We start from the raw sequence: 23,144 nt of genomic DNA, 5'->3' as shown, positions 1-23,144 counted from the left end.
TTTTTTTAATTTAATTGAGCATGTTCAGTATTTTCGTATTTTTGTATATACGCGACTTGTCAGCAGAAAGGAATATATTTGCTTTATCTCAGACAAATCTAACGGTACTTATTAGTTCCCAGTAATTATTTTATGTAACAAAGAAATTTACGCGCCCCTTTTATATGATAGGGATGGCTGGCGAAGCAAAACAAAAGTAGGCGATGCATAAACTATTTGTACATTTTTATCTCCATTCGTATAAATTTTATTTAAATAGTGCATGATATACGCTTCATTAGACATTGGTGTTAAAAATTAGCAATAAATCGCAATAATTATATTCGATTTGCGTAAAATGTATTGTTTTTTTTTTGTAAAAACACATAATGCAATGTTATTTTTTTCTGTTAACAACTAAAGATAGGTTGTATTGGACAATATAAATAAAAAAATAATCATTTTAAATCAAAATTGATTTACAATTTATATTTTTAATTAATAAATACCTAAAAATTTGTTTTATTATAATAACAACTAAATAATATTGCTTTTTATTACCTCGCATCATTGAGTGTACACAAAAAATTTTCATTTAAAAATATAAATCAATGAGTTTTTAAAAAAATGCAAATTTTCTTGGAAAAAAGGTTACGCAGTATTTACGTATTTTTTTATTCTATAATATTAACATAAATATTTATAACTAAAATTTAAATAATATTTCTTTTAGCATGAGAAAATAAATAAATAAATATACGATATATATATAAATATTATTGAGATATTCTTAAATTAGTATTAAATGTGCAATAAATAAAATAAAATAATATGAATAAATCACATCATCAACCATATAAACATGATTTTTAAAAAACAAACGGACTTACAATTTTCTACGCACTCCATTTCCAAAAAGTTCTTTCGGAAAATCGTAACAGATATTTATTTTAATAAATTGGCGAATGGTGCTTTGGCTCCTGGTATAAAAATTCATTGACATCCAGAAGAAATTGATCAAAAACGGTATTTTGAATTCTAAAATAAAAAAAATTTGACCCCCAAATTTTTGAAAATATTTATTTTAAAATTATTTATATTATTATTAAATATATCGAAACAATAATTGCTGGGGTTTTTCTAATCAATAAGTATGGTGAATCATACGATCAGTACTCGGATTATTTTTTCTGTCAATTAATTAAAATAATAATAATAAAATAAATACCGGTATTGGCTGTTTTTTCTCTCGTAATACCGGTATTATTGCAATCCCTAGGAATAATATCAAAATATATATAATATAACATTTTGGGGTTCATAAATCTCCAATTCGCCACTGTCTAAGAGAATCATATTGGTAGGTTGAGTAGAGAGTCTGGGTAAAATTGTGAGATAGCGGCGCAGCTATGTGATAAGAGGGCGCCCCCTCTTCTCGGACACCCTATATAAGGTAAGCTTGTCAGCGCTCGAGCATTTGGTAGCCGGAAGGTCCGCGTCTGTCAACGGCGGGCGTCCAGCTGCAGCATCGGCTCCTCATCACACCAACATGGCCTTCAACGGCCGAATCGCCTTTTTCTTCGTCTTCCTCTTTTTCCAGAATACGTATGCTGGTCAGTACCCTTTTTCATTACTATGAACATTGTAATATTCCATCTCAAAGAAAACTTTATTTGAGTTTTATATTTTTATTCGAGCAATTTTATTATTTAGATTAATTTTAAGTAGAAGCCTTTGAAACTAAATATATGTTTGTAAGATACTGGAATTTACTATCTGAAATTAAATTGATTGCACTAAACGCGCCCTTTACTACTTTTCCATAAATCTGTTAGAAATCAAATTAAAGTTAAATGTGTCGAATTTAATAAATGCGCTTAATTTGAGATCAAGTTCTTATGTATAAATTCATTTAAGGCACTTAATTTTAAATAATACATTTGAGATAAAGAGACGCATTGGAAACAATAAAACAGATGTTTTGATATTAAAACATCCAGATTTAAACTGATTTTTAAAATATTAATTTGATAATCACACAACTTTAAATATAAATTATTCTCATTATATCTTTGCACTTATTATTATAAATCGCAAAAATACAGTTAAAACTAAAACTAATGAAATCACTTAACTAGACGCATTAATGGATTATAAATTTCACCTGAATCACTAATATTTAATGATACATGAATTTTATGATAAATAAAATATTTAATAACATATATCTGCACAACAATATTTTACGCAAATTCTTAATTAGATTTATTATATACATATTGATGATATCGATTTTGAAATTTTTAGCGAAATTTCTAATTGGTTTTATAATATAAAATATAGTATATTATTATTATTGATAGATTATGATACATAGTATAATATATAGGTACATGTGTATATTAATTTAAAATTACAATGTATTTTTAAAGTAGAAAAATATATGTATTTATTACGGAAAAATGACTAAACGGTGAGGAGTCACTAATTAAAGATATATATATTTTGCTCCTTCGAACTACATTTTGGCGTCCTTCAATATTAAAAAAACTTAAATACATAAAGGAACCGTTTTTAAAATAATTCAATAAAGTAAGAGAAAAAAGCTTGCAAAAGTTTCGAAAATTAATAAAAAAAAATATTTCAAAATAATAAGTCATATGGATCTTTGTATTTTGAGATGACTTATTAATTTCTATCATAAAAATAAGGTTTAATGTTCAATGTGAAATTTACATTAAATTTAAAATGAATCATTTAAAGTGAAAGGTTTGTGATTGTTGATTGAAGATATGAACTGATTACAGAGTTATTACCAAAGGTGTATGTTGCCATTTTTAAATCCAGATATCTCGTAAATTAGAATATTTTTCAACGTTGTCCTTTTAATAAGTTTTGCCAATGAAAAACGTCGTCATCGAATTGTCGAAAATGAGCATCTGTTGTTCGGCAATTGATGCATTTTTGCCGCTAACTACTTGATTGTTCGTCATTGTCTGTTCCCCACCGACAATTTGCCATCAACATCCCGTTGTCTCAACGAACTCTGGTGCATGGGTGCTTAAATTGTGGACTGTGGACTAATTTAGCCGCGTAAACAACGCAAAAGCATACCTTGTCAAGCCCAGGATAATTCGAAAATTTAATAAAAATATTACTCTCACTTTTCCGATCCAATTACCATAAAAACACAATAAACCCAAACTTATTGCTCAAGAAAAGTATCTTTATTTTAAAGGGATTGCTTTTGCATTTATTATCAGTCCATAAAGTAATTTCTTAAATGTCTAAATATTTATCAAAAATCGATATCTTAAATACTGTTGATTTCACAATATATTGTATTTAATAACTAAATATGCTTCAAAGCTATTGAGTAAATATATAAAGTCTCTTATCATACAATACCTTATTATGTTATAAATTTTACAATACTACTAAATTAAATAGCCTAAATCTTAACAACGATTTTTAATGCTAAAAAAAATATTTCATAAATGACAGTTAAAAAGTTAATTTATTAAAAAAAATATAGCGAAACACCATAGAAAGTATTTAAAAGCAGCTCAGAGAATAATTAATACATTATATATTTCACTAAGTAGCTAAGATAGAACCGAGAGACCTAAAAACAATCGAGCTTTCAAATTCATATACATCTTTCTCTGTGCATTCAATATTTTAGAAAAATACAATTCAGCGTTCTACTCAAATAAATTTTAATTGCATTTTTATTATTATGATACACAGCAAATATTGCAATAATTTAGTCATAGATAAATTGTGCTCATTTTTATGTTAAGAAGTCATAATGATGTAGATTATATATATTAGTAATACGTTCCAGTAATAATACACAATAGTTGTAATCCAACAATTTATTGAAATAATTACTAAATACTTTTACAGCTTTCTCACAATCATAATATTTTATAATTACCTTAGATAAATGCTGTTCTCGCTCTTGACCGATAGCCATATCCTGCTGATAAAAGCTATCGCATATAGCATTGGCAATGATTTCTTGAAAGATGTGCAAAGTTTGTGACCTTAACACTATCACTGTTCAAATAGCGATATCCCGAATGACATCTATTTTGCAACGGTACATGTGTTATCTCAATTGCGTCGTTATGCTAAACGGAATTATTACCAATTAGCTGATGGTTGTTTACAGTCAATCAGGTTTTCCTCGTTTCATAGATGCTGACCAAGAACTTTTGGTCCAATTCCGCGAACAATGCATATTCTGTATCAAACAATATGAACCATTTAGAACAAAGCGGAAATATTCAAGCTTGATATTTGTACAAGCTTAAAGCTATTTGAATAGATTTTGCCCACTATTGTAATTGGAACAACAATGAAACTAAGTCTTTTGTGATATCGAATGAAACACAATAAAAGTTTTTTTAAATCAGACATCTCAAATCTTAATAGAAAAGCTTTTATCAAGCTTAATTATTTTACCCAAATTTATATGCATACTTAAAAACTATGATTAATTTATATTTACGTAAATAAAAAAATAGTTTATACTTGACACTTCTAATTTTAATCTTAAGTCTATATCAATAATATGTTTTATAAAAAAAGTTTATATTATATGGACAAATATAGTTAAAGTTTTAACTGTATGTTGTTTTTCTGTTGAACTAAGAAATACATAATGTAACAAATAGATAATATTTTTAATATACTCTTCAATATTATCTTAAATATATATAAGCTACTATCAGGGCCATAAAGAGCGAATCGGGCCCTTGGAAAACAATGATTCCGGGCCTCATGACAAAAAAACATTTTATATATTTTTTTACATCGTAATATAAAATCTTGAATAAATAATTTCTATGCTACAAATAAATAAAAATTAGACACAGTTGCGACATATTTTCTGCAATCATATTTTAAGCGAAATAATTTAATAAGGTATTAAAAATATCTGTATTTTCTTAGCTGCTCAGTGTTGCCATATAATGATTTTACAGTCAAGGTCAAAAGCATTGCGGTGAAAACCCTCGATTCAAGCATCGAATAAAGCACATCTAAACCGAATTTCGGCCAATATGAGAGCGCAAAAAACAATTATCCCTTCTCAGAAGTCAAAAATCCACGTCAAAAGCAATAAAATCGTGCCGTCGCCGTCACAGTGGGAACGCTCGTTACCGAGCGTTCCCACTGTGAAGGCGCCAACACGATTTTATTACTTTTGACGTGAATTTTTGCCTTCTGAGAAGTGATAATGGTTTTTTGCGCTCTCCTATTGACCAAAATTCGGTTTTAAATATATTTTGATCAGCTCTTTTATATTAGATTAAGGATAGCCATCATATTTTTAAAACATAATGTAATATCTAAATACAGACAAACTATATAGCATATGTGAGATGCAATTTCTTCCGCTCATTTTTTAATAAGAGATGAGTTTGTTTAGTTTGTATTTTTGACTTTACCCAATGAAAGTTCTAAAACTATAATTAGTTTTAAAACTTTCATTAGGTTAGGTTTGGGTTTGAACAGCAAATGTACGTTTCGCAAATATCAAATTGAGCTTAATAGACATTTTAGAGCAGCATATCAGTTAAATTATATTTTCGCTAGTAGAAATTTATTTGGAGAAAATATATTTTGACTTCCTAATGAAAATATAACTTAAATTAAAAAATGCATTTTTATATCGGATTTACATAAATAATGATAAATAAATATATTACAACATAAAGAAAAGTTGAAATCATATAATTTTACTAGCGCCTGCCAGATAATTTATATTTTCACTGCTAAAAATATATATCTACTGATGAAAATGTATTCCGATATGATTTTACTGCAATGATATATTCTAAAAAATATTTTCTGGATAGATTCGAGACTGTTTTTTCTAGATTTTTTTTAGGAATTGTATTATTTATTTATTTTACTGCATTAAATCTAGTTATCAAATTATTGATAATACAATATATAAAAACAGTAAATTTATGTAATTCAGCTGGTTCTGTTATTTCATTGTTTCTTCCTTAGGTATTTGATCTGAAAATTCAGATCGAATACCTAAATTTACAGCTACTAATTTACATTCGATGAATATTTCCTCTCATGTCTAATATTTTTTAAACGCGTCAACTTAGTTACAATCTGTCTCTTTCAATAGTAATGCTTATTTTGAAAGTACTTTCTAGAAAAAGGGTGCTTTTGAAGGCAATGTTCCGCTCCTTTTATTTATTTTATGTATAAAAATGTTTGAAGGAACATATACCTGAAAAACATCAGTACATACATCTCAAACAACTGTAGTTTTTAGTTCAGATTCAATATTTGAGGTCGATTTTTACTTTTTTTTATATACTATGTATTCTTGCTATTATTTTGTCAATATTCAGGCCCCTCAAGGAGAATTGATCTCCTCTCCCCTCCCATTCTCAGCAGTATTTTATAAATACTAACTGTTTAATTTCAACTTTTATATTTAAACGCTTTTATTTCGAACAGAGAACGACACTATTTTTATTTATTACAAGTATATATCTCAAAAATCATAATAATAGAAGTTTATTAAAATCATAAATTTTAGTCTTTTAAAGTACAAGAAATACCAATATATTTTATTTAGCTTTTTTAGAATTTCATCAATAAAAAGTAAATTTTTATATATCTAATTATATTAAATCCTTAGTAAATTTAATATTCATAATATTTGATATTATTATATATATATATATATATATATATATATATATATATAATATTAATCCATGGAATGATGAATTTCATTTATCAATAGTTGTGGATGTTGAAAAGATGAAGGATCTGCAGATACCACAGGAATTGAACGTCACATAAAACAAAATTTTCTAGTAAACTTCACCTATCAAAGACAATATTTCTAAATAAGGAAATTAAATTTGAAATATCAAATCATATTTACTTCTTCTGTTTTTTTTTTTATATAAATTTATACAGTGTATCGTTATTAAATACTAAATAGGTTAACTTTTAACAGAATTTCTATTCTTTAATTAGCATTAATGACTAATAATATATAAGAATTTAAAAATCAATTAAATTTTATTTGTAAAACTTTAGGGAAAAGCATAAACATAATATACGAAAAATATTTCATAACTTTTCACGTTGTTTTTACGTGTAGGTTCAAGAAAAACAAGCCCGTAACTGTGTATGCGTGTAAGATTTTTCGACCTTAATATCATTGAGTAAACCTGCATATTTATTAATACATATATTTTATAGGGTTAAGGATCAAATTTTATCGCATATACGTGATAAGAAAAACGCAGCTCCGTTGACCTTTGCGGTCAAAATTTAATTACATCAATCCGTATCAACTTTCGACAAACACCGAATTCTATAACCGAAATGTTTATTTAATTTTAAATTAATTGCCGAACGATAAGCTTTGTTATTGTAGCCGGGTGAGCTTTATAGCATTTTTTTATTTTTTAAGTACGAGTAGATAAGGACACGCGTTGAAAGTTATGTAATAATATTTTTTCTGTGATGAGTGAATTATGATTATTTTTCAATCTTCAATTGTAAAATATATGCATTATAATATATAATAAAAATACTGTATCTAAAGCTCAGTTATTAATATCTCTTATATAGATATTGTATTTCAAGCTTGTTTCTGATAGTATCTATGAAAAAATGCATGAAAGCTCATTCCTCTAGTTTTTTAATGTTTTTTTTGTATTACTATATATTTTTTTATATTTACAGATAAATGCTCAGCAGTATGCACTGGAGGTAAATATTGAATCTCTTCGTAAATTACTTGATTTTTTTGTTGGACATATTTTAAACCATTTTTTTTATTTCAGCCACTAATCCCAAAGGTGGTTTCTTACAAGGAAGCACTTACAACTATGTCTTAGAAGGAAACGCATACATCGAATTGATCGGAGCAGTAGATAAAGCTAACGTGAATTTGGTCGCTCACGCTACAGTCTATGGTCTTGGTAACTGTGCCAACATCTTGAAGATCACAGGGGTTAAGATCACGGACACCCATGGCAAAGTAAGCATTAATATAAATTTAATAATCCTTCATCTTCGATAAAATACTGAGTTTATCCCCTTTGTTTATAGCAACATGATGTCCCAATGCAAATTACCAAGCCGGTCAGATTCACATTGCAAGATGGAGTCGTCGGATCGGACATTTGCGTCGAGGCTGATGAAACGAGACCATCTCTCAACATCAAGAGAGCCATCCTCTCCTTGCTGCAAACGGCGAACAAACACAACACGGAAGTGAGTTTTTGCGATCTATATATTTTAACCTTACCAGTACCAGTTCTCCTTCGGTATACCTACGGTTGTTTTATGAGTTCAAATCCAGGTTGAACGACACGATCCGGTATATTGTTGGAAGCCTTGAAAAGACTGAATTTACTGTTAAAATGCATTAATGTGACGATAAATTGTTATGGAATTGACAGGTGGACGTGTTCGGAGTGTGCCCTACATATTTCGACGTCAAATCTGAAGGCAGCAGAACCGTTGTGACTAAGACTAGGAATCTAAACTCATGCATCCACAGAGAACAAGGAAAGCACGACTTGCTCTCAATCATTAACCCCAAGACTGTAAGTGACTGACGCGCATTCAATTACTGCAAATAAAGATGAAAAATCTAATTGAATATATATTTTTTAGGAAAAACAATCAAACATCTTAGATTCGAGGTTGAACGTCGAGACTTTATTGACTAATGGCATCGTCGAGAAATCCAAATCCATCGAAGAATACGTATACGCCCCGTTCACCGTCGATTCATCTGGCGCTAAAGCTTACGTAGATTCCAAATTGACTTTGAAGAACGTTAACAAGGGAGCTGCCATCCAAAGTATGCATATTTATATCATAGATCTTTAGAGCTCTTTAAAACATACAACATTAATCGATTATACATTTACAGCATCTTGCGTCATTCCCAAGAGCATCATCTTTGAAAATCCTTTCCCGGTGAAGACTGAACAGAGCAACATCCCAAGCATTCAACTGGCTTTGCAAAAAACGATTCAAATGTTAGGCAAATACGCCGATAGCAAGTCAGCTTCCAGCTTCGCGGCTTTAGTCAGGACTTTCAGATATTCTAACAAAGATGATTTGATGAGCGTCTACAAACAGATCAAGGGTGGTTCGACAGTCCAAGACAACAGTCTGCAAAGGTATGTATCAACATATATACACAACCTTCTACAAAATAGTGGGTAGTACCCCTAAATATATATTAAAGTAACGCAAGTCATTTTTAACGACACTTTAACGTCATTTAGACTCAAATCAATCTTTATTTTTTGGCAGTATTATAACCCTTTAACCGCAGTTGATAATTTTGTGCGTTATTTCAAAATTTGCTCATATGTGGGGGAGCCATAAATTATATAAACCTTAACTTCAAAGGTTCATGACATATTTAGGTGAACAATGCATACTAGCGATTTCCATGTTCATCATGTTCATTTATGTATACATTTTATATGAGCTAATCATTATATTATTCACAGGAAAGTGTTCTTGGATGCCTTGTTCCGCGCTGGAACCGGCGACAGCATCGAAGTATCTATCAATCTCATCAAGAACGAAGAGTTGAACAAATTGGAACAAACCGTCGGATTGATCGCTATGGTCACAGTGTTGCACGCTTCGACTGAATCTGTAGAGGCCGCTACTGTAAGTATTTTATATATTATATTAAAACCTAAAAATAAATTGAGAATATAAACTCATCAATATTTGCATCTAGGGACTTTTGGACATTAAAGGACTTCCCAATGAAGTTTATTTAGCCGTCGGCGCTTTAGCTGGAGCTTATTGCAGAGATCACCCATGCCATGGAGCCAAGTCCCAAGATAGGGCTATCGCCAAGCTCTCGGAGAAGTTGAACGCCAAGTTAGGAAACTGCATGGCCAATGACAAGCAAAGTGAAAATGTCGTAAGTAGCACAATAATTAATTTTAATTATATACATTTAGAAAAAAATTGAGAGCTTTTAAATTTTAGATCATGTTCGCATTGAAAAGCATCAAAAGCATTCACCACATCGAACCTTGCTTGGAAATGAACCTCGCCAACTGCGCTTCTGATAAGAACGTCAAGCAAAGGGTCAGGGTAGCAGCTCTGGAGGCTTATGCGGCCGATGCTTGCATTCCTAAACTCCAAAAAGTAGCTATGGATATCTTGAAAGACGCCAGACAAGACTCTGAAGTGAGGATCAAGGCTTACTTGGCTCTAGTCAAGTGTCCGAACGCACAAGTGGCCCAGCACATCAAGAACGTTTTGGAAACTGAGAAGATTAATCAAGTCGGATCTTTCATCACATCTTCTCTCAAGAATATAAGAGCGTCAGTGAACCCAGCGTATGAAAACGCCAAGCAGTTCTTCGGTGGCATTCCCACCACCAAACACTTCCCAATCGACGTCAGGAAGTACTCTCAAAATTATGAAATGAGCTACGAGCACGGTATGTTCGGAGTGGGCAGTTTCGCTGAAGCCGACGTCATCTATTCGCAAAACTCATTCTTGCCAAGATCTTCGAACCTCAACTTGACCACAGATATTTTCGGAAGGAACGTCAATCTTTTAGAAGTAAGTTTTTATTTAAAAATTACGATTAGTGAATTATTTTCCTTGCCAAAAAAACAATTTACAATATCTCCGCTTCATAGGTTGGATTCCGTCAAGGAAACTTGGACAGGTTCGTTGAGAAGTACTTTGGACCGCACGGAGTATTTAAAACCGAAAGCCCACAAAGCATCTACAGAGAAGGCAAAGATAAGATAATGAGCATCTTCGAAAAGATCAGGGAAAGGATGGAACACGCCAGAGGAAAGCGCAGCGTCTTGGAACAAACGCACAAATTGGGCAAAAATGTAAGTTTTTGTAATATATTCTTCTTTAATATTTATCTCAAATATAAACTGATGATTAATCTTCTTTGATAGATGAAGACAGATGTTGCTGGATATCACGATGATCTAGATCTGGACATTTTCGTGAAAATCTTCGGATCAGACGCTTTGTTCTTGTCTTTGGGAGACGACAAACCAACATCAATCGAATCCCTTATCGATAAATTCTTTGATTGCCTTGCCGATGGAGTAACACAAGCTAAAGACTTTTCTGTAAGTAAAATGTTAATTATTAATTTGAGGCGTATTTGTAGAGATGTCATTTAGGCGGTGGATATTTGTTTAGAAAAATGCATGTCATTTACTGAAATACTATGAATTTTAATGAAATTAAAACATAAAAAAAAAATTACTAACTAACGAACTTTTGCCCCTCTATTCGTAATTTTATTAAAAAAAGTTTCCATTGCGACGGCACGAACTTATTGCTTTTGACGTGAATTTGGCCAGAAAAATGCATCTCATTTAATGAAATACTATAAATGTTAATTAAATTAATATAAATATTAGAAAAATGACCACTGACTTTGAAAAAGCTGAAATGACGTCCCTGTGTTTTTATTATATTGTATAACTGATTGTTTGAAATTATTTTAGCACGAAATCCGCAGTCACATGTTGTTGTTCGACCTTGAAAGTGGTTACCCAACAGCGTTGGGTGTTGCGTTGAAACTAACCCTTGAAGGAGCATCAACCACTAGGATGCAGTTCAGTAGCAACATTGATATCCAAAAAATTTTGAGTGAACCAAATAATGTCAAGATTGACTTCAGCGTGGTACCAAGGTAAAAAAACACACTGTCCCAATAACATAACACAACAAAAAATTTACGAGAAAAATAATATTTTTTTTTTAAATTATAAAAAATGATATTAAATTGAATTTTTACGATCGATTACAATATATTTTAATACATATTATATTATTAAATCGTTTATAGCTGAATTATTAACTTAATATTAAAATTATGATTTTTTAAATGACGTTAGTTCATTGCAAATAATATTTATAAGGTCGTTTCATAAAGATTAGCAAAAAATAAAAATAGCCCGAATCATTTTGCATTCTGCCGATTTCCATGCGTAATTATTTCTTATCGGAGCAGGTTCTTAGATCACCAAAGCAAAGATAAAGCCGCCGGCCGGTTAGAGTAATATAAAATCACAAATAAATGGATGGTCATTCAAATACTTTCAATCTTCCGAGAAAGTATGCATATTTTCAAACATCTAGCACGAACACCTTCAGAAAGGTTTTTTATCTGAGTGTCTTCTTTTATTATTAAAGCAAAAATGAGGCGAGTTCGAGTGATAAAAAATTTTAATTCCCAGACCCTTTAAGAAATATACACATTAGGCATGAACCCGCGAGCGTTATAAATAGGGCAGTGGTTGTAAGCATTTTAAAAATATTTATACAAATTTAATTTTATGTAATAAAAAATGCTTAATAAAATTTCTCGAAAAATACGAATTATTGATTTGACATTCTCGAGAAATAATTCTCAAGAAGAAACAATATATTGATAAGTTATTTTTCTTTGTATTAAAAGAGTGCATCAATTTAAATTCTCATATGTTTCAGCGCTAATGTTGAATTGAGTGGAATGCTTATGTTTGACGCCGACGTTGTCAGCACTGGACTTAAGGTCAGCTCTTCTCTCCACACATCGACTGGTGCTCATGTCACTGCTAAGGTAAAATCATGCTGATTTAGTTAAATATTTGGTATTTTAAGAACTTCTCTCTACGTCAATTTTTTTTTAAATGCAGGTCAACAACGGCAAATTCGACATGGACATCAAACTGCCGGTTGAAAAACAAGAACTGGTTTCAGTCAAGCATGAACTGTTGTACGTCAATAGGAAGAAGGGTCAGGAAGATAGCGAGAAGGAAGTACAATTCCGCGAAGCACCAGAGAGATACCAATTCAAGGGTTGCTTCGATCAAGTGAGGGACGTAACTGGTCTGTCCTTCTGCGGCGATGTATCTGTACCTAAAGTCGTGTTCATGGACGAGAACCAGAGTATCAGATTCAAGGCCAGCGGAAGCGGTCTCCTCAGCGGTCCTGGTAGATTCGTCATATTCTTGGAGAAGAACGATTTGCGCGGTTTCCATATCAGCTCTTCCGTGCTCGACAAACCCGAACACAAGTCATTCGAACTCATATTTGAAGCTCAAGGTTCAGTGACTCGCAAGACCATGTTCACCATCGACCTCATCAACCAAGATCATTTGAACTCTCTAAAAGTATCTCTCGTCTCGCCGATCAAGAAGTCTGAAGGCACTTTGGTCTACGTTTACAACAGCAAAGAATTATCACTCACCGCCAAGCTTATCGATGATGGCGATGATGTTTACGGAAAGATTGGAATGTTGATCTCTGGAGGAGGTAACAGGGAAATAATGACGCCAATTTTGGAATTCAAACTACCAGGACAAGACAAAAACTCAGTACAAATGACTGGTACTATTATTAGAGAGACTGGCAAAAAAATGCGGTTGACTTTCAAAGACTTAAGCTTGAAATCGAGCTCAGTTAGTTTGAAGTTAAACGGTTATGGAGAGTTAGACACTGAAAACTATCGCATTGAAAATGACATCCAACTTACATGTGATAAGGAATTGTTCACAATGAAAGGAAAAATGCAAGCTAAGGAAAGTAATTATAATGTAGATATGAGTTTCCTTAGATCAATGGATACCAACACCAACTTCAGGGTAATTGCTAATTTAGATAAGAAGGATACAGGAGGGGTGGTTAGCTTCTCGTTAGTACATGGACCGGATTTCAATTCCAAACAGAACTTGATAACTTATAAAGGAGAATTGATTGTTAATGATTATGAAAGTGCTGAAACTATGGACTTTTATGTTGCGAGCAACTTAGAATACCCATTGTTGAAGCTCAAGTATGATTCTAAAGTTAAAGTAAATCCAAAAGAATTCAGAATCAATACAATCGTCGCTACCATGGCCGCCAGTGGAGTATTCAAGGTTAACTTTGAACGTGGAATGAAGCACGCAAATGACGCAACTGGTACTTTCGAGATTAAAATAGATCAAAATGGAGTGGTCGGCGAGTCATCCTTCAAAGTTGACGGACCAATGGGTGGAACATTCCAAATCTCGGCAAAAACTGTACGCAGCGATGGAAGGAAAGCTACCGAATTGAAATCTTCCACACAATACGATTTTAACACGAACACAGTTTTTAAATTTGACGGTAGCTTGATCACTGAAAGCAGTAATAAACCATACAAAACCTTCTTTGAATATATATCTAAACCGAAACTCTTCACAGTCCGCATTATCAACTCTGATCCTGAAAAAGAGCGCTTGAACTTTGGCGTCAAATACCAAAAGGACGTAAACATCGGCAATGTACAGCTTCAAATCAAAGACTATATTATGGGACAATCGCAGTTCAAGTACTTCAGTGACGACTGTAAGGGAGAAGCTGAGATCAGCGTTAAACTATTGAAGTTCAACAAAGATTATAAATTCGATACTGCATTCGCTTTAGGTGGCCCTCAATACAACGCACACGTTAACTTTTTCTATGACTTGCCGAAGGATAGCAACAAAAAAGTGTCTATAAGCACTAACACCAAATACCAAAACCAGGTGATCGACTCCAAGAACAGTTTTATTTTCGGAAACGAAAAAGTAGACTTCACAATAAAGGGAGAGTTCCCTGGCGAATGGATGAATGGAAAGCAAAACGCTTTGATGACACTCGCCCATTCGGGCGGTAAAAGCGTGTCTCTCAAGCTGGACAGAGAATGGGCCATGGAAGAAACTACCAAACACAAGGGTCAGGGAGAAGTTCTCTTGACATACACTCCTGGAAAGGGCGAAAAGCCATACAAATCCATCTTAAAATGCAAGGTCAATACGCAAAACGCTATGGATATTGAACACGTATACACTTTCGTCAAACCCACCGGAGAAGAGTTCAACTACAAGATGACGTACAAGACCTCCAAAAAAGGACCGTCTGAATTAATTGTAGCCACGGCTGATATTCAAGGAGCTTTAGCACCAAACACTATCAACTTCTACGCATCGGAGGACAGGCAAACCGGAAAAACCGATTACAGATACAAGGGATCTTATGGCCCCAAAACATCCTTCGAACTTTTCGGAACTTATATGATCGAATCCGGAGAAGGAAAAGATCACAAGTTCGTTAACGATTTTGATTTAACATTAGCAATCCCACTCGAAAAGACGAACAATATTAAAATCACAAATAAATATTTGATGTTTGTTCCTAATGATCAAAGCTTCGTTCAAGTTAAATTTTTGCTGGCGTCTCAAATCAACGCCGACACGTATAAGTACACCGGGGAAGTTAAGATGGGCGAAACTGAAGGAAACGGTGAATTGATGATCCACGTGCCGAACTACGAAAAGTTCACGACTAAAGGAAAGTACACGAGGACGCTGCAAGGTGAGGAGAGAACTTACGACACCAACCTCGAAGTCGAATATAGCGGCGATCAGAAGTTCATAATGACAGTTAACGGAAAGAGGACGCCTCAAAAGGACGGACACTTTGTCACTGACATTTCGTTGCCATCTAAAGTAACCCAAGCACAAAAAATACACATGGATACCAAATTCAAAGTTCCGAAGTCCAACGCCATGATTTGGAGCAACATCGTTGATGTCGATGGAAAGAGGTACGAGCTTACATCAAACGTTGACATGTTCGACGTTAAGCTGCCAATGATCGAGTTCTATGGAAAGTGCGCAGATGCCAAACCGTACAAATTCTTTGTCAAGGCGGATCTGACTGATGAGACAGAAGTGAAATACGAGACTAAGATCGAAAACTTTGGAGCCTTCAACTTGGACATGAACGTTCTCGGCAAAGTGCAATCAGCTGAAGAATTCAGAATCAGGGCTTACATCGATTGTGAAACATTGAAGCTGAACAAGATTCAATTCGAAGCTGTCAATGAAGCTTTAAGCAAGGGAGTTAAGAAGATTCAAATCACAGCTACTGAAAATGGCAAGAACCTGATGAGCGGAAGGTTAGTATTTTTTAATTAATTTAAAAAATTGTTAGCTATGTTGTAGCATATCAATACAATTTTTGCATATTTTTTTAAATAAAGCAGTCTTTTAAAAATAGCTATTGTTATTCATTGCAGCACCACCTATCAAATTCGCAAAGAAGGAAACAAATTCACAATGGAAGGCTCTGGATCAGTAGCTCTGAGAGACCAACAAAAATCGACCAGCTTTAAGTTCATCAAGGATGAGTTATCCGAAGGAAATGAAAAGGGAATGGAGGTGTGTGTTTCAATAAATAAATATTGTATAAATTTATCATGCGCAATTAATCAAAAATATTTATATCTTAGATCTTCTTCAACGTCGCTTTAGGCGAAAAGACAGTCGCCATCGAATTCAAGAAAACTAATCTGATGTATAAGTTCTCCAACGCCTACTGCGAAGAGATGAAGCAATGTGCTCACATCAACATTTACAGCAAAGTCGAAGATAACAGTAAATATTCTAGAAAACTTAATACAATATTTCTAAATTAATATTATCCTAATACCTGCGTTTTCTTAGTGCCAGACCGTTACATCAGAGAGTCTGAAATCTCTATTGATTTGAGGAAACTCGGATTCAAATCTGAATTCGGACTTCAAACCAAGTCTGAATTATTACCCTTCCAACTGCCAACATACACGTTCGACATCCACGTGAACTCTGATAAGTCAAAGTATCATTCGCAAGTGTACGCTAAGCGCGTTGAAGGAGACTATAAAACAGCTCTCACCGTGACCATGCCGCACAGAACTGTATCATTGGAATCGAGCACAACATACCCTGACGTTAAGAACAAGCAGCCAATCTTCCCAATGGTTCATGAAACCTGTTTCTACACAAACAAAGCCGATCCGAAGACCAAGACTTCTTTCAAAGCCAGAATTGGACGCAAGGACAACACAGGCGACTGGAGCATCGTATTCTCCAATCCCTCTCTGGAAAAAGACATGGAAATGAGCGGAAAGACTAAATTCGACAAAGCAACTTTAGCCACTGACGTGAACGTCGTTATCGATATTTTCAAGAAGAAGCAACAAAAGATTGTCTTCACGGCTCAATTTACACCAACTTACAAGACCGACTATCTTGAGTGTGTTAGCAAGGTTCACTTGAACGCTAAGGAATTAGGATTCGACTACCTTATCGACGAGAAGCTCGTAGCTATGCCTAGCCAAGTTACTTACAATTGTAGAGGATCCTTCATGGTCGAAAACAAGCAAAAGCAAGCTACTATTTCGATGAACTTGAAAAAAGATAAGCAAACACTGAAGGTAAATATCTGTGGATACAAATAATTAATTTTAAAGCAATGTTTCATTTATATATTTATTTTAGATCAAATTGCCAACTACTGAATTGTTAGACTTTGAAAATGACATCACTGCCGATAAAAATAGTTTGAGCTACAACACTAGGGTGTGCATATTGCAAGACAAGACTTACACATCTTCTGGAGCCGCACGCATGGAACCATCCTACCAATTGGAATTCAAAGTTGGAGGAGGTCAAGCCGGAGTATTGTCAGTTAGAGCAATGGCTGACAGTCAAAAGAAGATAAGCGAAGTCTCGGCTGAAGCCATTCAAGGAAAAACCACGATGCCTTTGTTCAAGTACGGAGTCAAGTTGGAGAAAAATAAGATTAAACCAACCACCGAAATGAGCAACGAGCACATTCAAGAATACACCGTAAGTGAAATCTTATTTTTTTCAACATATATATTAAAAAAACAACGGATTGATTTATGAATATGATTATTATAGAAAATGGTAGCTGAAGAAGTCAAGAGCTTGATCCAACACGTTGAAAATTGCAACAAAGTCGCTCAAGAAGATTTGTTAAGCGACGTGCAGAGCACCATCAAACACTTGCAAAATAACATGCCAGATTTCAGCAGAATCTCCAAATTTATGTCGGAAGAATTCCAAAGGATATCTGACGAACTGAAGAAAGAAAAGGCCGTTCAAGATTTCTTGCATGTATTGTAAGTAATCGTTAGATTTTATTCTTCTCATGTTTATTATTATTCTTGATTATGGGGCATATAAGTTATGGAGAGAACATATTCGTTTACGACGCCTACTAGATTTTTATTATACTTATTCAAAAATATATTCATAATCATTATTAGCTTTAGTGAACCAGCAACACGGTTTTCGTACGCGTCGTACACATTCGATCTATACCGACATTCAAAAAGCTTTCTATAAAGTGTGTCATTAACTTATTTTTTATTTTTCTCGCTTGATTTCATGTGGCAATTAAGAACTCGATCAACAATTAGCTACTTTTTATTTACCAGATTTCTTTCTCAGATTTCTTTCTTTTATGCTTGAAGAATAATTGTTTTAAGCAGAAATTATTTTTTTGAAGACTTGAAAATGACATTCGGGCAGAGGTGGAGATCGTCAAAATGTTTCAATATGGCATCATTGGTGCTTATTGCCGATTTGATTTCTGTACGATACGTTATTTCGTAGCTTTCTAAATATCGCTCCATTAAATATAAATTTATTAGATATCTCTATAAGAGATAATACGCAATATCTTTAGCAGAAGCGTTAGGATACAATTAATTTAGCATATATTTAATGAAGCACTTTTAAAAGTTTCTCGCTCAGTTCAAGCTAGACAGATGCGAAGATGTTTTCGGTTATAGATACGAGGAGCTTGAGCAATTTTCTTTCAATACTTTAAGAGCATTGTTGCTTTTTATTGTTATAATATTTTTCGTTCTCGTATCACAAGCAGGCGCGTACGGTTAGATACTTTCTCTTTCGCTTGCTTGCGTGTTAAGTGACGAGAGTGAGTGAGAGATAAGGGCAAGTACCTCACCGTACGCGACTGATCACAACATACGATTAGCTTCTTATTAATAATTATTTTGAATATAGCGATGTCGCAATCGAAACAACAATGGATATCTTCAACAAATTCATGGAAGTATACGGCAAAACGATGGAAATGGTCACAGATATTTGCAACAAGTTCGTGTCTGTATTCAACGAGAAGATCTTACCTGACCTGTCCAACTTCTTTTCGAACGTGCTTACTGAGGTTTCCAAATTGATGGAGATAATCGTCGATTCTGCCACACATTATTTCGGACTTTTTTCGGGCTTTATGGATAAGTTCATCGCTGAACTGACACCTTTGATTGAAACTTGCGAATCGATCGTAAGCGGTTAGTAAACAATTTTCATAGAATATCAATCATATTTATATATAATACAATTATTTATTAAATATGTTTTATATTTTCAGATGCTATGAAAGTGATGACCAAACTGTTCAACGAAGCTTTAAAACCATTCGAAGACATCATCAAGCAACTCGCTGATATGCCAAACCAAATTTTGGGATCTAACGTATGTGTCTTTTCTTAATAAATATTAAATAGTATGATACAAATTTTAGCATTAGGAACAGACAACTAAATCTTGAATTATACACTGATTTTATATTTTAAAAACCCGCAAAATCAGTTGACAAAATAATGTAGTATATTATAGTTTCATTAGTTATCATAATTTAACCATGATTTTTAATTTATAGTATGATGAAGTAATTATCATGGCTTTGACTGAAGTTGTCACTGGATGCAATCAGTTCATCCAAACTATCATTCCCAATGAAGAAGTACGTGCATTCTTTGAATTGCTTACAGACTACATCGTCAAGGTATAATATCTATTTAAAAATAATTTTATTTAACATGTACAAGGATCTAAATAATATTTTTTAAATACAGAAAATCAAAAGCGAACCGTGCGACGATACTACAGAATTGAACCGCATCGCTGAGTATTACATGAAAGCCTTTGACAGTGTTTCGAAATCTAGGCTCAACATTGACATACCTGATATGTCTTACTTCTTACCACTGGTTGTACCGGTAAGGTTTATATGAAATAACAGTTCGTTTCAATGTGTATATAAATGAATTTAACAGTCCACAGTATACACCAACTGGAAATTCGGAGCACCATCGTGGAGCGCATACAATTACATTTCCAAAGAAACCCAACCTAGCAGAGCTGAACTCTTCCTTGCTTACAGACCGAACAGCTTGAACCCAATTGAATATGTTCCACCATATAAACGTTAGTATCACTTCTTATTATATTATATAATATCACAAATCTATGAGTTTTGAGAATTATTTTTTTTACAGTGAGGGCTTACATTGTCGATGGGCAACATATCTTTACATATGACGGTAGACACATGACATTCCCAGGAGACTGTAAATATGTGCTCTCTCAAGATGCCGTCGATGGAAACTTCTCAATTGTTATGCACATGTCTAAGGGAAAACCAAAATCGGTCTTCATGATCGACAAATCAGGAACTGAAGTCGAAGTCAACGAGAAGATGCAGTTGAATCTCAACGGTAAAGCACATGGATTCCCATTGGTCAAGGCCGACACTCAAGCATGGAAAGAAGAAGATCATACCTTCTCTATTCAAACCAATTATGGAGCTAGAGTACAATGCAGCAGCAACTTAGACGTGAGTATCGATTCTATCGCAAATAATAATCATAGTCCGGATTTATCTAAAATTATTCTTGGACCACACTGTGCCTGATTTCTTGAAATCGCGCTCTATAGCTAAAACATCATTCCTAATAATAAAAGATTCACTGAACCATATATTTTATATTAAAATATCAATGTTCTTCTTTTGCTCATATTATTCATAAACCAGAAATCTAAATCATAAAATTGTAGATACGCAGTATTTAGAATTAATGATTTGTGTGTTTATAGTTGTGCAAGGTCACTGTATCTGGATTCTACTTGGGCAAACTTAGAGGACTATTGGGCGATGGAAACCACGAACCTTTCGATGACTATAAAATGCCCAACGGAAACCTTGCTAAATCTGAAGCTGAATTCGGACATTCGTACGCTTTGGCATCGAACTGCCCTAAGGTTAAGACTGTGGATCACTCGCACCATCACCACAAAGTTGGTTCCGAATCTTCCATCTGTAACACCCTCTTCGGAGAAGATTCTGATGTCTATCATTGCAAAGCTATTGTCAGCATCAACAACTACAAGTATGCGAGAATCTTCATTTCTATTTTATACATGATTGAGCTTTACTGATATTATTTCTTTATAGACAAGCCTGTCAACACGCCACTTCTGGAATGAATGCAGCAAAAGCCATGAAAGAGGCTTGCTCCATCGTCAGAGCTTACACTCTAGCCTGCAGATCGGAATTGTTCCCAGTATTCTTGCCTGACATTTGCGCCAAGTGTAACGTTGATGGCGAAACCTACAATGTAGACCAATCGTTCCAAGTGAAAACACCCACGAAGAAAGTTGATATTCTTTTAGCAGTTGAAACGACTAAGGTAATAATTATTTTTATTAAAAACGAATTTGAGAATATTATTTATAATATTTTTATTTAAATATTTTTATAGGAGAACAGTAAAACTTTCAAAGAAATGATCTTGCCATTGTTCTCAACAATGATAGACGAATTGAAGAGCAAGCATATCACCGACGTTAAAGTGCACTTGATCGGAATAACGCCTAAAATGAAATATCCAATCTACTACGACATCAATAACAGTGAGTTACAGTCATTAACGAAAATTAGTAGCTCTAGAATAGATTTTAATAGGATTTTTATTTGTGTTTTAGATAAATTGAGTGGCAATAAGGTCGAGTTCATTGACCATAGCCGTACTTCAGCATGGGAAACTGTGATTGTAACAGGAAACGAAACACTTGACGATGCTCTGAATAAAGCAACAGAACTCTTGCAATCGTTGGAGCTTAGTCTTGGATTGAATAACATTCACATGACTTATGCCAAGATCGGCAAGATGGAACTGAGACCTAAGGCAATGAAGACGATCATCATGGTACACTCGCATGAATGCGTCATTGCTGATTATCCAATCGTAAGTTTTAATCTAAAAACTATTAAAATAAATTTGCTTTATTCTAATTGTATTATTAAAAATTTAGATCCAGTGGTTTGCTTCTGGCATCTCGGAACAATTGATGGTCGATGAAGGATTAGTTGCTCATTTGATCACTCCAGTCTCGGAGTTGAAGCTCAGAAGTCAAAACGTTGTTGGTGAGTTTAATTTTGATAATCATACAATCATTTATTAAAATATTTTTTTTGGCATATGATTATAAAATTAACTACAATATAAAAAACTTTAAATATATATTATGCTCCTTTAGGATTCAGCGAGAATCAGGTCTTTGTATTGGGTGATAAGAAACGAGGAATGTCTAATGCTAACTTGAGATCTGAATTGTCTTACAACGAAAACGACGCTTGTTTCGATCACGCTCTTGAAGTAAGTTTTAAAATATATTTTTTTTTATAATCTATTTAGTACATGAGCGCTAATATCTTATGATTATAATTTATAGACTTATGGAAACATATACTCTTCGACCAATTTCTTCTCGACGCCAGCTAACGCAAGGAAAGGATTCTTGACCATGATCTCCAACACAATTGTTGATTCATTGGTCGATATACAATTGGAAAGTGAATGCACATGCGAAGGTGGCATATTTAAAATAGATCCTAAGGTATCGTGCGAGGTTACAACTAGAAAGGATAACGTAAGTTTTTTTATATTAATTAAATTATATATTACGGTTAATATCATATTTTTATTTAAAAAAATAATTTACAGAGAAAAACACCGTCAAAGAAGAAGTAAGCTGTTAATAATAATTTAAGCATCAAGGCCGAAAATGTACTTTTATGTATATGTATGTATTTTCGTACACATGTATATATACATATAATATAAGTATTTTGAGTGTGTTTGTACAATAAATATCACACAAGCCTTCCACGATATATACTATGTAATCTGTTTTGTAAATATGCGTATTTAACTATTAAAGTATTTATATATGTAATGATAAAAAATTGTAATAATTTAGTTCTTCTGCAAAATGATTATTGACAGTTTGTGTGTATTGTTTATTACAATACGTAAAGATGATCATATGATGTTGCATATCACTTTTTCAATAGTGATAGTTGTCGTTGAAAAAAACATCTATTATAACTCGAGAGTAATTTTATTGTGTAATATATAAATAAAAAGTTATTACTCAAATTTATTTTTCTTATTTATAATTGATATTTATATGATGTCCAAA

The 23,144-nt window shown here is 33.1% G+C and overlaps 1 protein-coding gene across 1 annotated transcript; it reads left to right on the top strand.

Annotated features, from left to right (window-relative positions):
* The first annotated feature begins 1,454 nt into the window (after positions 1-1,454).
* On the top strand, positions 1,455-23,101 carry apolpp (retinoid- and fatty-acid binding glycoprotein apolipophorin). Its single transcript, XM_088189501.1, has 34 exons — positions 1,455-1,592; positions 7,720-7,746; positions 7,821-8,017; positions 8,089-8,253; positions 8,442-8,588; positions 8,659-8,848; positions 8,921-9,173; positions 9,513-9,678; positions 9,752-9,940; positions 10,009-10,593; positions 10,674-10,877; positions 10,950-11,129; positions 11,514-11,701; positions 12,502-12,613; positions 12,690-15,958; positions 16,079-16,220; positions 16,292-16,436; positions 16,506-17,257; positions 17,322-17,672; positions 17,748-17,968; positions 18,879-19,168; positions 19,249-19,352; positions 19,540-19,665; positions 19,736-19,879; positions 19,937-20,087; positions 20,159-20,496; positions 20,757-21,049; positions 21,115-21,349; positions 21,422-21,572; positions 21,645-21,907; positions 21,975-22,086; positions 22,200-22,318; positions 22,395-22,592; positions 22,667-23,101. The coding sequence occupies exons 1-34, from the start codon at positions 1,529-1,531 to the stop codon at positions 22,691-22,693; spliced, it is 10,098 nt and encodes a 3,365-aa protein (XP_088045627.1). The 5' UTR covers positions 1,455-1,528; the 3' UTR covers positions 22,694-23,101.
* The last annotated feature ends 43 nt before the right edge of the window (positions 23,102-23,144 follow it).

The sequence above is a fragment of the Plectrocnemia conspersa genome, unplaced genomic scaffold, assembly GCF_051122295.1.
Source record: "Plectrocnemia conspersa isolate PC_06_02 unplaced genomic scaffold, ASM5112229v1 ptg000008l, whole genome shotgun sequence".
Classification (NCBI taxonomy): Eukaryota; Metazoa; Arthropoda; class Insecta; order Trichoptera; family Polycentropodidae; genus Plectrocnemia; species Plectrocnemia conspersa.
Note: the sequence above shows the minus strand (reverse complement) of the source record. Positions and strands in the feature narration are given on the sequence as shown.

Bases quoted from the DNA above. Each gene is read 5' to 3' on its own strand.
- apolpp (XM_088189501.1), top strand. From the start codon at position 1,529: ATGGCCTTCAACGGCCGAATCGCCTTTTTCTTCGTCTTCCTCTTTTTC. The intron at 20,497-20,756 runs GTGAGTATCGAT...GTGTGTTTATAG, and splicing joins AATGCAGCAGCAACTTAGAC to TTGTGCAAGGTCACTGTATC. The intron at 21,908-21,974 runs GTAAGTTTTAAT...TTAAAAATTTAG, and splicing joins TCATTGCTGATTATCCAATC to ATCCAGTGGTTTGCTTCTGG.